The following is a 15,009-nucleotide window of genomic DNA, read 5'->3' on the forward strand; positions in this document are numbered from 1 at the left end:
AGATTTTTAGGCACACAGATAGCTACTATGTCTAGAGTTTATTCACTAGAAAGGAGAGGGAGCAACTCCCACTGTCCTGGTTGCAAGTCATTCATCACTCTTTAGACAGAAAACTATTTCCACTTCTAATTAAAAACCTGTTTAAAACACCCAACAGGCCTTTGGGACATACCATGTTTTTAACAGTAAATATTCCAAAAAGTACCTGACTTCGCCTTCTCTAATGTGACCTTCTAATTCTTCTATGAATTTTTCCCCTTTCATCCAGTAGATCATGGGGCCTGATTCTCCACTGAATCCAAAGAAAGCTTTGCAGGCCACAGTCAGCGGGTTTCCTGAGAACACAAAGAAAAGAGAGGGTTAGACACTCTGTCATGGCTGCTAGTGAGACAATGATTGTGAGAAGTCTCAAGACCTCAGATAAACCTCCCCATTTAAAATTGGAGGGGAAAAAAAAAAGAAAAAGAAGGAATAACTATAAACCATAGGAAAAAGGGTGATGTTGATCTGCATCTACAGGAAATAGCTGTGAAATGAAACTCTGAGGTTACCCATCATTTCATTTTTCTCGGAAAGATACTACATGAACAATGAGAAGCTATGGAAATGGTGTCAACATAAGGTGATGTCAGATTGGTTGTTAAAAAGAAAGAGATGACTTCTTTGTCAGACTCCTGGCATCTCTACCAGGACTGGGGAGTGTGCCCTAAGAGGCAGGTAAATTACTAAACTAGCTTACTGCTGCCTATCTACCCGTAAAAAAGACACAGTAATAATTTCTTCCTCACTTAGTTAGAAATCAAATGTTAATGAAGTCTTGGTAAGTTGTTCAGAGAGCTTTTAAAGATCCCAAAGTAATACATGATGCCAGCGAGCACCAGCAATACTCATGTTACTGTCAACAGGCTTTTGGCAAAGGACCAAACTTCAAAGCATTATTCAAGCAATAAAGTAAAGAACTATCCTTTTTCAGCTCTGCAAAAATACTTCCAAAAGAAAGAAAATAAAACTTGGAAACTAATCAGATTTCTCTTCTCTCCAAGAATTCAGCATTTAGATGGGTTTTTGTTTGGCTACAGCTTTAGCTGTACTCGCTAGTCCAGGACTGTGCTTACACTGCCAGGACAGATGGTCGTCTGCCTGCAGAAGACAAAAAAAAGAACAAAAAGTCCCCCTAAACAAGCCAGGAAATTCAGGAGAACCATGTCCCTTCCCTTAGTATGCAAATACAGCTGCTGCACCCACTTCTCTTTGCCTATTTTACCCAGCATAGGTGGTCCAGGTTACAAAGCAGCTGTAGAGTCACCAACTTACATGGGAGGACAGACCTCATTTAATGTCAATGGAGACTCCTGCTGAATCTTCCAGGACTTGGATCAAGCACGGAAAGTCCATATAATGCATTTTATTATATTTGGAAGAAATGCTTTACTATACCAGCCATTCTCAGTGCCAGCAGGAGACTCTCTTGACACTGAAATAGAACAGGCCTACACTTTTCAAAAAGGGCTAGTAATTTGGAGCACATCACCTGGTTGAGCATGGGCTAATGGTTTCACATGATTGACTTACTGTGCCTTAATCAGTTACCTCCTGTCTGCTCAGCAGTGATAACTCGCTGTGTGCATACTCAGAAAGTATCAGAGCTGTGTGTTAAAGCATCTGTGCCTAAACCCCCACAGAGCTGCCCTAAGTCAACTATTGCACTTGTCTATCCATTATTTCAGTGCCCAATTTAAGATATGTCAAAAGAGTCTGATTAGTCAGGAAGTGCAGCACTCCCAGCCACTGAAAATCAGCCGCCTTCAAATTGTTTCCAAGTCAAGATCCAAAATTACAAGTCCTTTTGAAACATTAGGATACAGCAAGAAAATCTTTAAAGACTGCATTTCAGTCTCTGTTTCTCAAATAGCAAAAGACAAAAATGGAAAATGTTTATCCTGAAAATGTTTTACAGAATCTTTCATTATCTCCACATTCACTATGAACTCTGGTACCACAGCTGGCCACTGAACATGTGCTGATGCTGACAGATTATGTACAACCAGCTCAAACGGCCAAAATATATGAAGGGGTGGATATTCACAGTTACCTGTACGTCCCACAGCATTGACCACCATCATAAGAAAGTTCCAAACTTCATTAACTAATGAAGAGTCAGAAGCACTTCTAGGCAGATGTTTAATTCCACTACAAGACAATAGCAGAGCAGTCTGTTTCCTTCTGCTCCTAACTGGTTCACCCAGTCCTGCGAGGAGCTGCATGCCCTCCATGGGTGGAGGGGAGAACTGGAGCCTCTGGCTATATCCATCTCACTTTTCCTAACATGCTGAATGCCTGCGTGGTGTGAGGTCTTTTGTGCTGCTTGCCTCAGAGTCAGGATACGCATCTATTTAAATACCACTTAGTGATTCGTAGCATGTGGCTGCTCAGTCCATGTTTGATTTTAATGGAAAAAGACAATTGTAGCAATGTGAAAAAGAAAAGGGCTAGACGTGGCCTATCAGCATTGACAGTATATGCCCTTTCCTTGGCACACCATGCTGGGCATTAAGTGTTACAGGCAAAATATATTACAGGGTGTGCTTTTCCTCAAACCAGCAGATTTTTACCTAAAAAACAAACCCTGAAGAAATGAAAATATTCCAAGGTGAGTCTAAGATTTCTATACATGCAGAGTAAATATCCTGAGGTAATATATCTGGTCTGAAGAAATAAGAAGTTTCTATACAAATAGGAAAACCTAAAAAAAAGCTGTTGGTACACAGCTTCTGTAATAAACAAACCCAATAGAAAACATCAGTAGCCTTTCTGCAGCAGCCTGCACACTCTGAACATGCCCAGGCAGATCTATTTCCCAGCTTTGCACCAGGGAAAACCAGCAGAATAAACTAATACCGTCAACGGCAAACTTCAGAGTGAATTAGTATTTTCAGCTCAAAGTCTGGGACTGGCCACACCTGAAAAAACCCACAGTCCATCTCATCTGCAAACCCGTCGCTGATCAGAGGGAGGTATAAGCAACTGTTTCCTGTGGAACAACTAATTTTTATCTCAGTAGCAGAATGAAGCACATTGGGGTTGAGCTGATCTGTCATGGGGTGGAAAGAGCTTGGGGCTTGATGACACCTCAAGGTCCCATCCAAACCCAAACTCTCACATACTGTTCTACTCCTCAAGCTGATTAAGGGCACCTTGCTCTTCTGTGGCTCTCTGAAGCACCTACTGGTTTATAACTCTCATCACTCCTTCGTGACTCTGGAAGCAGGACAAAGTCAGAAAAGGTAACATTGGCTCTTCCTTGCAGAAATACTTTACCTCCTTGCATAAGCCTCCATAAGGAAAGGAAAGGAGGTTTCCCCTCTCCTGCTACGTTAAGACACAGCTGGCCACAGCAGGTCACTGCGGGTTTTTAGGGAACTCCAACCAATTCCCCTCCAGAAAAGAACATGGCACGTCTCACTGCATTTCCCCCCAAGTACTGAGATCCTAAAACCGCAGCTGAATTCCCTGGTTCCTAAACGTATCCTTGAATATGGGAGAAACAGGCACTAAGCATGGAAGGTGCCCTTTGCAGGTCCTTATTTTGGGACTGGCTTTGAGCCATGTGGTATCACACTGAGTCACAGTTCCAGGCAGAAGGAACTAACAGGCAGTTTGTAACTCCAAGAACTCATCCTGTGTAAGGCCCAAACTTCTGCATACCATTACTGCTATTCTGCATAACGCTAAGTAGTTCCACTACTGACTTCTTATTAAGAAAAATTCCCCTTGAATCATTTAATTAACATCAAAGTTCCTAGAATGAATGGTATCCTAAAAGTTTTCCATTTGTAAATGTTTTCTGTTTAAATCAGATAGACATTTCAGTTGCAATTGTAATGAATAATTTGCTAAGAAACAGAGAAAATGATTAGTGAGGTTTCTAATGAATCAACACTTAAGAGAATGTTTTAAGAAACAAGGGAAGAAAGTAGAAAAGCCTGCTTGTAGACATCACTGAGTCTACTGCTTTGCTAGGGTCACCTTGTTACAGTAAAGCCTCAGGTTCCAGCAGAAGTCTCTGCTTTAGCTTTTTTCCCTACTCTGTCAATCAGGCAGGCTTGTTGCAAACTCCTAGGTGATAAGACACAACTGCTGGCAATAGGAATGACTTTTATTGCTAAATCTTACTGTACATTTTCCACCTGACCATTTCCACAATAAATCAATGTGAAGTCTATCACACATTTTAGCATTTTTTTTCTGAAAATGAGAATTCCACAGAAATGCAAATATTCAAGCAAAATAGCTGCCCGATGGCAGTAGGAGTACTGGCTAAGGATGGAAAAAGGGTCTTCAAAAGAATTTAGCCAGGCACGATTCTGAATGTGCTTACTGCAGGTCCAACATGCTTTGAAAAAGAATGACAAATCCTGCAGCACAGTCTCTCTTGAATGAGACATGCTCCATGCATCAAGTAAATGAAGCTTAAAATACCTAAAAGTTGTTCAGTCTTTTAAAAACTTAAATGCCAAGGCTAGATGACTGACCAGCATGGAAGACAAAAGCTGTTTACAGATCATAAGTTCTGGCTTATGCCAAGGCATTTTTTCAGGGATTTTTTTGAAAATGCGGATTGATTATTTGTTCTTTTTCACTCGTTTTGCACAAGTAGGTACACTTTGTGGCTTATTTGTGAGCATCCATTCAAGGGTGCAACACAGAGTTCATATTCTCTGATGCCCACATTCTGCTGGTGCTGCTGTTCCTGCAAATCAGGCTTTCACTCCTGGAGCAAATCATCCCAGAGTAACCCCATCAAACAGCCAAAGTCATCTGTGAATCCTTGGGTGGGTGCTTTTTTTTTTTTTTCTCCTATGGCTTGAAACATTAGTGGTTTTTCCAACTCTTTCACATTTTTGTGCCAGATACAACACCACTCTCAACAAGCCTGAACTAAACCAGATGATCCTTCCAAGCTAGTGGTAGAACTGACTGAAAGTGCCAAAGGAAGACCTCCTTTTGTACCAAACAACATCAAAAGTCAATCCTGCAGACATTGCTAGCTGGATTTACATCTTCAGAACCACCTGAGTGTTAATACCATTGACTGTAATATCATTGCTTTTATCTCCTTCAGGGCTGGATGCTGTATACACATAGAAGGGAAGACAAGTGCACTGCTGCCACCAAAAAATCATTCCATTACTCCAAGTCTCTCTTATCAATGCATATGCACCATGTAGCTCCTCTCTGATAATGGTGCCTGTGTCTCTTTCCCTGTAAGACTGACAGAGAGAAGTGTTTGCACATGAGCAGCTTTCCTACCCTTGACACATGCAGATGTTATGCAGGCATTTCATGGGCTTTGTATCTTCAGTTTGCTGAGACAGAGGACAAGAAAGGCAGGTTACTTATCTCATCTCAATAAGTGTATTCTACAGGCTGTCTGCAGAATCGAATCTGACTTTCCAGGCTGTGCGGTTTGCAAGGCAAATCACCATGTCACTGACAAGAACATTATTGTTCTAATGTGCTTTACAAGTGCTAGAAACTGGCCGAAGAGCAGCAGAGTGATTTAAATTCCCCTGGCAAGGCAGGCTGGATTGTATACAACCGTGAAGTAAAGAACACATTTCCTTTTTCTTCAGAAGGACATCCTGGATAAGAAGATATGGGAGACGGAGCTTATGCCTGTAATTTATCTACAAAACAAATGCCAGGGGCAACACAGACCTTGACTCATGAAAAACAATCTCTGTGTGTGGTAGCTTCTATCTAGTTTGCAGAGAATGTCAATTTTCTCCAAGTCCCTTGCAAGGACATCCTCTTAGCTGTTCTCCTATGCCCAGCAATAACAGGCAGAACCCAGAAGCACACTGAGGTAGTGCAGCCCAAGCCAAACCATGGGTTTGGCTCAGCTGGCTGATGCTGAACGTTGGGCTGAGCTGCTGCTGGGGATGCGAGGATGGCGACGGTTGCAAATGGTTCCCCCTCGAGGCCACTCTTGCCATCTGAGAGCCAAACCCTGCGGCTGAGCTGCTGAGCCCTAGACCTCTGCCCAGGGCTCATCTGCAACGGGATAACCTCCTAAAGAAGTCAGGAGGCATTTGGCAGAGACAGCTGAGGATAGGCTTGGGTTTTGCTCATGTCACCCAGCACAGCTGATATCTGTTTCCCAGTCCCCTCTCAGCACAGATCAAGAGACTGCAGTATCACTTCACAACATCAGGGTCTTCAGCATCTGTTCCTATCATCTGCTAAGGCAGCGCTGCAATTCTTCACAGATTTATCCACTACTGAATTTAGACAAAGCTACAAAAAACTCAGGTACATTATTACCTCCCTCCTTTTTTTTTTTGCCCTGGCCACTTCCCAGCATTACTTTATCAAAGGTTCCATGTTTTGTTCAGTACAACAAGATTTATAAAGTCAGTGCTAATTACTCTACCTGGGCTTCTTTTTCCTCCTTTTTTACTTGGTTATTCTACAGAATACAAGCCTAGCTGTTTGCTAAACAATTTTTATTTAAGTAAAAGTCTCATGGAATTCAGTGACTAGTTTAAGCATTATTGGATCCAGTGAAAATAAAACATACTCAAAATAAATTATTTTCTCTAACAAAAAAAAATAATAAAATTTACAGAAAATCCTACAATGTTTCAGAACTCTATTCCAGCAGCCAGTAGATTCATGACTGGATATGATCCTTCCAAACATTTGCATAATTAAAGATCAGCCAGGAATTAATGAAGTGAAAGCATTTTAAATAAAATTAAGAAACCTGCTTTGGGTAATGATAATAATTGCTTTAACAAGATAAATTTATAGTGAAATCAAACCTAACTAGCCTCCAGACATTTCAAATCAGTTTAAGAGCATTTAAAAACTCACACATTATATAAGTATATATATTTTACTAGATTGTTTTATTCTCCAAATTTCTACAAAGAAACAGACTAAAGGAGGTGCTCTTCCCCTAAGTAAGGCCCCATGTTATGAACAGCGTATACTAGCCATTAAAATAATATTCTGGTAGCTGTATCGATACGTAGGAAAAATAAATGATGGCAGTACGTGACATACATTGTTGGCTCTTCACTCATATAAGAACTTTTTGACTAAGGCAAGTCTTTGGCAATAAGAAAGAGCCCAGTAAAAACTTTGACAAGAAAAATGCAAAGGATCTTTAGGTCTTATTTTGTCATCTGTAGTTTATGATCTTAATTCTAACTTTCTTTGTTGCTCTGCTCTTATTTCTTATGCCCTGAGACATCACAAAACACACGACCATGAGATATTTGTGCTTCTCTGTCTCACTGAAGTGAACAAATGGCATATATAAACAGAATAAAAATAACACTAACAGCAAGCAGCAAAACCCCAAACATGAAACAAAGCAACTAAGCCTCTAGACAGTTTGTTGCCAAGAACACAAGTCAGTACATTTGCTGTCATTCCATACAGCCCCAACCATTTCTAATTTAAACAACACAATCATGACCCACTGCAAGTGCTGCTTGTAGGCTTGGCTGTTGACTGTAGCTCTCACAAGAAGAGAAAAACAAAACTGAAATACACACAAGGCTGAAATGTTGCTGATAAAAATTTATTGGATGTTCCAAAAATGAATCAATCAAGGCAAAAATCTCCTAGAGCAAATTTCTTTCAAAAACACGCCCAGAAAAACATCCCAATCTCACCGCTGCCCCCCTGCTGGCAAAGTAACCCTCACCTAAATCCTATAAAATCCTTTATCCCATTTTCAGAACTGCCTTGGGGTCAGAATTTGAAGTCTTAGTCATTGAGAGCTCAGGTGTAACTGAAAGTCAAGGATTTTAGCTTTTCAGTTATTCACCTACAATGAAGACAGATGCTTAGTGGGATTTCCAGAAGCAGCTTGACAGCTGCCTCGTGCCAACTTTTAACTTGTGCTCAATGCTGAGGTCCTTCTGAAAATCCCATTTCTGTACATTCTGAGGCACAGAAATATTATTTAAGAGAAATGCCCTGTAGATAGTTAAAAACGTCCCCTTGGTGGTAGGGTTCCAAGGGCTGGGGTAGCCCAACGGTAACAGGGAAGTGACATCCAGACTAAGGTGAACTAAAGAGGGAGGGAGATGGAACAGATCGCCTCGCTATGGCCAGGGCATGGCCCCACGCTGTCACAGCAATCATTTCTCTCTATTCTGATATCACTTCTTAGCATGGCCAAAATAGGTGGCAACACACAGGCGTGTTACTCCGAGAGAAGAGCAGGAAGGGAAAAATTATTCAGAGGGACGCTTGCTTCCTTAGATCACTGTCCCAAGGTAAGAAGGGGAAACAGCCAACTGTTTGAGCTACAAAGAGATGGACCATGAAGAGATGCTTCTGCCTCCCCTCCAGCAGTCTGCTGGCTCAAGGGGAAGGTAGGGTCCTATCCCACACATTACTGCGGCTTGCCAGCTTCAGGACTTTCCAATTCTCCAACTTGCCCCTGCATAAAATTTTCTATGGACATTCATGTCTTACATTTCAGTTTCCTGAGCAAGTACATCCTGATCTTTTCTCTCAGGGGAGAAAGGATGAAATCCAACGTCTTTCTATAGAGGCTTTTTTGGCTTCATGTGAAGAAAGTGGATGGAAGGACCAACCTAACCAAGAACTGTGACCACCAATGAGGCCAAATTCTGAACCTTACTCACATGAGTATGTAATGGGTATCCAGTCCTGTGTCTTAGCGAATTCCCATTTAGCATGCAGAGGGTACATTCAAGGTTGCTAAGGAAACCAGCTGCAGGCTGCAACAGTCTGAAGAAATTACGCTAAATCTCTTCCAAGTTCTGTGTTGATTTTTAAACAAATGATAGAACTTCTTAAGACAATGACTATAGAATGGATAATTCTTCACTTAGAAAGGACAAAGCAAATATGAACTTACGCTTCATGCTATGGATGTCCTGCCCTATAAACAAGGTAAGATTCTTTGAAATAAATGTATGATTGAATCTAAGTAGTCAACTGGTGTATTTTCATACTCTGTTTGTGACGGTTCACTCAACTCCTGCTTAGATTTTGGCTAACCCAGCTCATGCTAAGGCCTCATGTATGCTGGGAGCAGCGTCATTAGGTCAAAGCAAGAACACCACGTAGGTAGGACAGGTGGCCAGACAGAGCTAAAGGGCCATTATGCACCATTATCACCTGCAAGTTGCTGTCTCCAGCAGGCAGTATCTTTTGTCTGGCAGTTTCTTCAGAATCCACTAACTTATGGAAATTGTATAGACCAAACCTCCAAGCTGGAGGGTATAAAACATCAGTTTACCCAAAAAGCTTTTGAAGCTGATCCAACAGCAGCTGAACTGCTGAGGCTTTCACGCTTCCCAGTGTGATACAGGGGACACCTGCAACTTGGAGAAGGAGGAAGGATGAGCACTCTCACTGTTGGCTAGGTAACTAATTAGTTTCTTTTGCTCATAGATGCATGATATTAAGAGTTATGGGTTATAAGTTCTAAAACCTTATAACTTGAATGGTGAATAAGTGAATTCACATGATGGACTAGTCTGGGCAAAAGGGGATTGAGCCCGTTTGTCATGTTTGTTTATTATATTTCTTAATTAGCTCATGAAATAAAGTTCAAATCAGAAAGTACATTGTCCTGTAAATTTGAAAGATCCAAATGGACTGTGACAACAGTTTTGTACAAAGATGTTAATGAAAAACCTAATTCTCCCTGAACAGCTTGCTAATATCTCCACAGTCCCCTGCAGCAGGCATGTAGGTCTAGAAATGTTAGTGTGGTTAACAACGTCCAGAATATCACCCTGATGCACATATTTTGATGTTAGCTGAGTCCTTTCCTCTATCTGCTGCCATGTTCCTGACAGTGCAGGAGAGCGGGATGGGAGGGCTGAGGAAAGGGGCCAGACACAAGAGGCAGTAACTGCTGCAATCTTCTTATTTCTCCAGCTTTCCTAGGCTTCCTAAAATAAAACAAATGCAGTGCTTGGTCCTGGTCAGGAGGATGAAGAGACAGATGTCAGTCATCTCTGATAATGAATGTAACCACAACTGTCACCTCACTTGGCCTCAGTTATGCAGGTGGCCCCTCATCCACAGGGGACAGGACTTGCCCTGGCTCGTGATAAGGTGACACAAGTTCCCACTTCTCCTGCACAAAGGGAGCAACAGGGACACAGCTACCAAGATCAGCTTGTACTCAGATGAGAATCCAACTGACTGATGTGCTTAAAACTCAGCAAATGCTCAAACATTTTGCTGAATAGGGAGAGGGTTCCCTGCTGATTAAATTTAAGCATGTATTTAAGTGCTATGCTGAGTAAGGGCAACAGTGAGTTTTATGAACTGTATCTATGAAAAAGATTCAAAAAGAAAAACAACAGCCACAGAGTAACCTTCTCTCCAAGCTAACTCCAGTAAATAATTCCCATTTATTATTTACTTACATTTAGAGATAACACTCAGGGAGAGTAGGAAAGTAAAACATAGTTCAGTAAATACAACCTGTATTTTGCTTATTGAGTGAATCAATATTGTTCATCAGTTGTCCAACAAAGAATTTACAGGGAAGTTTAATCTCTTCTAATTTGTCACAATGAAAAGAAACATTTTTATTTGCCCTTCTTATTGTTAAAAAAAGAGTCATGATAAAAAAAGCAAGTAACATTAAGGTGGGTAGTATTTAAAAAAAAGTCAATCACACAGAAAACTCTCACTGGTTTACACCTTTTTTTTTTTTCCCCCCCCCCCCCCCCCCGCCAAAAGCCTTGGGTTAAGAATCTTTTAACCAAGATACAAGACCTAAAACAGGGACTTGTATCTTGAGAGCAAGAATTTAGCAAGGACTTAAAGATGTAAGGGTCATAAGAAATTTTATAAATTCAGACTTCTCAGAGTTAAAACTACTCCTTCCTAAAGAGATACAGTGGCATCCCCTTGTGCTCAGTAATTTGAGCCATAATCTATCAGTTCAGTGCCATGTTGAAAATGACCTTGTTTTTTTTCTCTGACAGATGTGATTTACCGAAGTCAATAGACTAATTGCCCTAAACCTATTAGCAGTGAAGACTCAGATTTACCCTAAGCCTCTTGCCTTGCCTTTGTTGACAGCATTCACATTAACCACACATTAAAGGTAATTTTAGTTGCACAGGAGTCTAATAATCTCAATTTTCCCTAGGTGAGTGCCAAACCATGAAGTCTGTAACTCAAACCTCCTAAATTCTGCCCTGTCACTTTTTTTCCCCTGGATCTTTATACACAGTGAAGGCAGAGTCTGTGGTTTCACCTTCCCCAAATCCACTTAATTCACCCTTATTCTCAACATTGCTGATTGACGATGATTGAAACCACTCCAAAAATCAAAAACCACTTTGCTGGCCCAAGCAGAAACTCCTGCTAAGGGGAACTACCCTGTTCAAATTCACAGTGATGACATGTCATGTGCTTGCAGAAAAGAGTGGGAATTTCAAGACTTAGCAGGGAAATCATCACAAAACTCTGCTAGGTAAACGGGGAAGGAAAGACATCTTTGCAAGGACTAACATTGGCCTTCTCCAGATCCCAGCAGAGCACCCCTGAAGGAGGGTAATATTGCCTTTGGCTCATAGCATTAGAGGAGCAGGGGTCAGCTTTTGTGGACTCCCGTTCCAGGTTTGAAAGGGGGCAATTGTCACCACAGTAAGCTCTCTGGATGGTACCAGCTTTACCCTACTTGCCACCAGCATGGGACACAGCAAAGCCCACATCTTATGTGCCTGTGGGACCACATTGGGAAAGAGGGAAGCACTGATTCACCCTAAGTTGATCCCATTGCCTTGGGGATTTCCCAGGTGGCCACATCACTTGGCTGTGGATTCCCCACAGCTAAGGCAAAAGGCACAAACAGGTTGTACTGTAAGAGTGAAGTGGCCTCAGAGCAAGAGATCCTCAGACCTCAGTGTGATATGGAAAGCAAATGCAAGGATAAGAAACCAGATCTACCTTAAAATGAAAGGAAAGAATGAATATTTCTGCTAGACACAGGTTGGTAATCAGTCAGCCACTCTCTTGGCAAGGAACTGAGCCTTGAAGTTCATTTGTGGATTAAAACATTGTGCCCCAAAAATCCGGGCACAGACTCCATATAACTGGAGAGGACCCTTTTTGAAAGAATAAAAAATGCAATCCGTAATAATAAATGAATAAAAGACCTTCACCTCCCCCCCCTCCTCCCCTTTGGGGAAAGGGATGTAATGTCTTCTCAAGACTTACAAGAAGATGTTATGAATTTGAATCTGAAATATATTGAGAAGAGGGAAGCTATATTGCCCTGCTGTTGAGAACTCAGCGTGAATTCCTTACATTTGGGAGAGCCAAGTTATGAGTCAATTCAGAGCAACCTCCTGAGAATTTAGTGTGAACCTATGTGGTTGATCTTAAAAAAACGATTTGCTATTCTAAAATGTAGAGGAGTCAGGAAATAGGAGCCCTTCCTCTACCATGTGGGCAGGGCTGTCAGTCCTGTTACGCACAGCAGGCAAAGCATGAGTGAGCTACTCTCTGGCTAAGGTAAGAGCTCAAGCCTGCCCTTTATTCCAGCATGCTGTGAGCAGCTGTGCAAGTGCACTCAGCACACAAAGCTGGATCCCACAGAAAGCAACTTTGATTTCACACAGTCCTGGAGCCTCAGAATAACCCCCCTCGTGTTTTGCCCACAGTGGTGTTTGGATATAAGGCAGTATCTTAGGAGCTCAGAGCTGGATCTTAAAAAAACCCTCCTGAGAGAAAAGCTTTGCTCTTCTTTATTGCTTATCTCTTTTCGTAGCTGTGCTAGTGCCGAGAAGTAAATTAAGCTGCTCCCTGCAAGATCTAATGTGAAACCACGGCCACTTCAGTGTCAGGATTATTTGTGCCAGAAACCTTCATGTGGCCTTCACCTCTGAATTAACCAGAGAAGGTTACAGACCTACTCTTCCCTCCCTTGAGAAAGCTCCTGCCACCATCTAAAATGAAGCAAGGACCCAGGTAATTGTGATCATCTGGAAGTGTGATGGTCTAATCACACACAGATGTGCAGGAGCAAGACCAAAGGACTGGCCTTTAAAGATGCGCATCTGCTACCTCGCAGAGCACTACATAAAGCTGTACCTGCAGCTGATAACAGGCTGAGGCAAATACCTGTCCCCAAAGTCTTGTGAATGTTTCTTTTAAGGATATTTAAAGGGATGCTGCATATGTTCTTGAAAGCTCATGTAGCAATACAAAATAGTAGTTCAGAAGGATTTTCAAATTCAGGAAAGCCACTATTGCTCCATGCACAGGGTGATGTGAACACGGCAGTGCTTCACTGTTATTTCCCACTCCAACACCCAGAGGAATACCGTCAGAGGGTACCCAGCACTGGGTGATACCTGTGAAGAGTTGTTAGCTGCCCCAAGGGGGCTGTTGCACTTTGAAGTCACAGAGGTTTTTCTCTAGGTCTTTTTTTGCTGACTCTGCTGAGTATTAGAGACAGAAAAGGCTGGGTAAAATTTTCCCTCCGTTTGAATAATTATCTTCTGTGCTATTTTGTTGAGAACCAATGTGTCTGAACTATTTTCCTTCATTTCTCTGTCAAAACCAGAATTATTTCCTCAGCTGATTCATTCTTCCTTGGGCTAGGGCTCAGAAAAAGACAGTAACTCAGGTCAGTTTGTCAGGAGTCATCTTGACTGAACTCTCCTCCCCTCAACCCTCAGCTCCAGAGTCAGCCTTCCTAAAGCCTGAATCTCCACCACTACATCTGTGCTGGCTCAGTGATGGATAGAAAGCTTTTCTTGGGTATGGTTTACGTACTCTGGGATTTCACTGGAGACCTCTAATATTTTGCCTTATATACTACTGCATTTCAGCCTAGTTTTTCTCAGCAACATTTCCCTCTGCTGAGTTGTGCAGATAATGGGCAAGATGCACTTCTCAGCTCTGCCAGGTGGACTCGTCTCTGATGGAACGCCTGCCTGGAGGGAGATGGGTCTGGATGTAGCATTTGAAAAACCCTTCCCACTTTGCAAAACTCAAACTGTGGGCACAGCTGCCTAAAGAGTGGGGGAGTTGGGGCAGTGAGGAAAGAGGCTGAATCTTCACAGGCAAAAGAAGGGTGCTGTTGGCTTTGGTCATGGGGAACAGGGCTGACTCGAGGCTTGTTGAGGGGAGCCTCAAAGCAGCACTCCCTTGGGAAGGCTAGGACAGATTTGTGCTCTGTGTTACCTATACCTGTGTCATTTCTCATTTCCCACTAAGGATAAGCTTACAGCCCGGCTCAGAGCACAGACTCCTGCAGAACATTGTCTTTCGTGCCTCACAGTGTGCTGAAAAACAGAATCCCTTGGGTAGTTATCAACCAAACAGACCAAATAATACTCACTATTCCCAAATGCCAAACAAATTAGCTACACAGACACTCCCATCCTCCTTCAGTCCCCCTAATGAAACCCACTTTAAAAGTCAGCTCCACACAGAAACATAGCTCTATTTGATAGCAAGTTGGGTTTTTTTCCTTTATTTTCCAGTGAGTTGCTGAATATTTCTCATTTTCCCAACAGAGAGAAAAGACATTAAATACTTCTGTACTGACTCCTGTAGCACTAGTTTTTCAGCCTTTTTAGATTTACTGACCCCTACAAATTTTCTGTTGGAGTTGCTGACCTTCCCAGAGAGCCCTTGCCCCACTGACATAAAGGTACAGCCTAATTCCCTTTCAGAGCCCTAAGGAACGATCTGCCACACTCCAGAGTTACCAGCCACTGCCCTGTGAAGTTACCTGACAGCAGTACACATAGTGCTGAGATTACAGAGTGTATGTAGCAGCTTACTGGGGATAGCTGTGAAAGGCAAAGAGCAATCTCCCTTTCAGAAGACTGTTTCAGAGAGATGGCTTCAAATGGGAGAGTAGTAAAAGGGCATTTCAATGAAAGGAGAAATTAAACCTCAGCATAGGCAAACATTTCCCTTGTCCCTGGCACAGATACGTGAGGGGACAGGGAATGAGCCTTTTGGGCAGTG

At 42.2% G+C, this 15,009-nt stretch overlaps 1 protein-coding gene across 1 annotated transcript in view; it reads right to left on the reverse strand.

The window, feature by feature from the left end:
- IL1RAPL2 (interleukin 1 receptor accessory protein-like 2) overlaps positions 1-15,009 on the reverse strand; it is a 387,096-nt gene that overhangs the window by 27,331 nt on the left and 344,756 nt on the right. The window contains exon 6 of the mRNA XM_010568937.1: positions 206-335. Coding sequence (XP_010567239.1) covers positions 206-335 — 130 coding nt within the window. The remainder of the gene's footprint in view (positions 1-205; positions 336-15,009) is intronic.

This window comes from Haliaeetus leucocephalus, unplaced genomic scaffold, assembly GCF_000737465.1.
Source record: "Haliaeetus leucocephalus isolate CR32 unplaced genomic scaffold, Haliaeetus_leucocephalus-4.0 Scaffold262, whole genome shotgun sequence".
Taxonomy (NCBI): Eukaryota; Metazoa; Chordata; class Aves; order Accipitriformes; family Accipitridae; genus Haliaeetus; species Haliaeetus leucocephalus.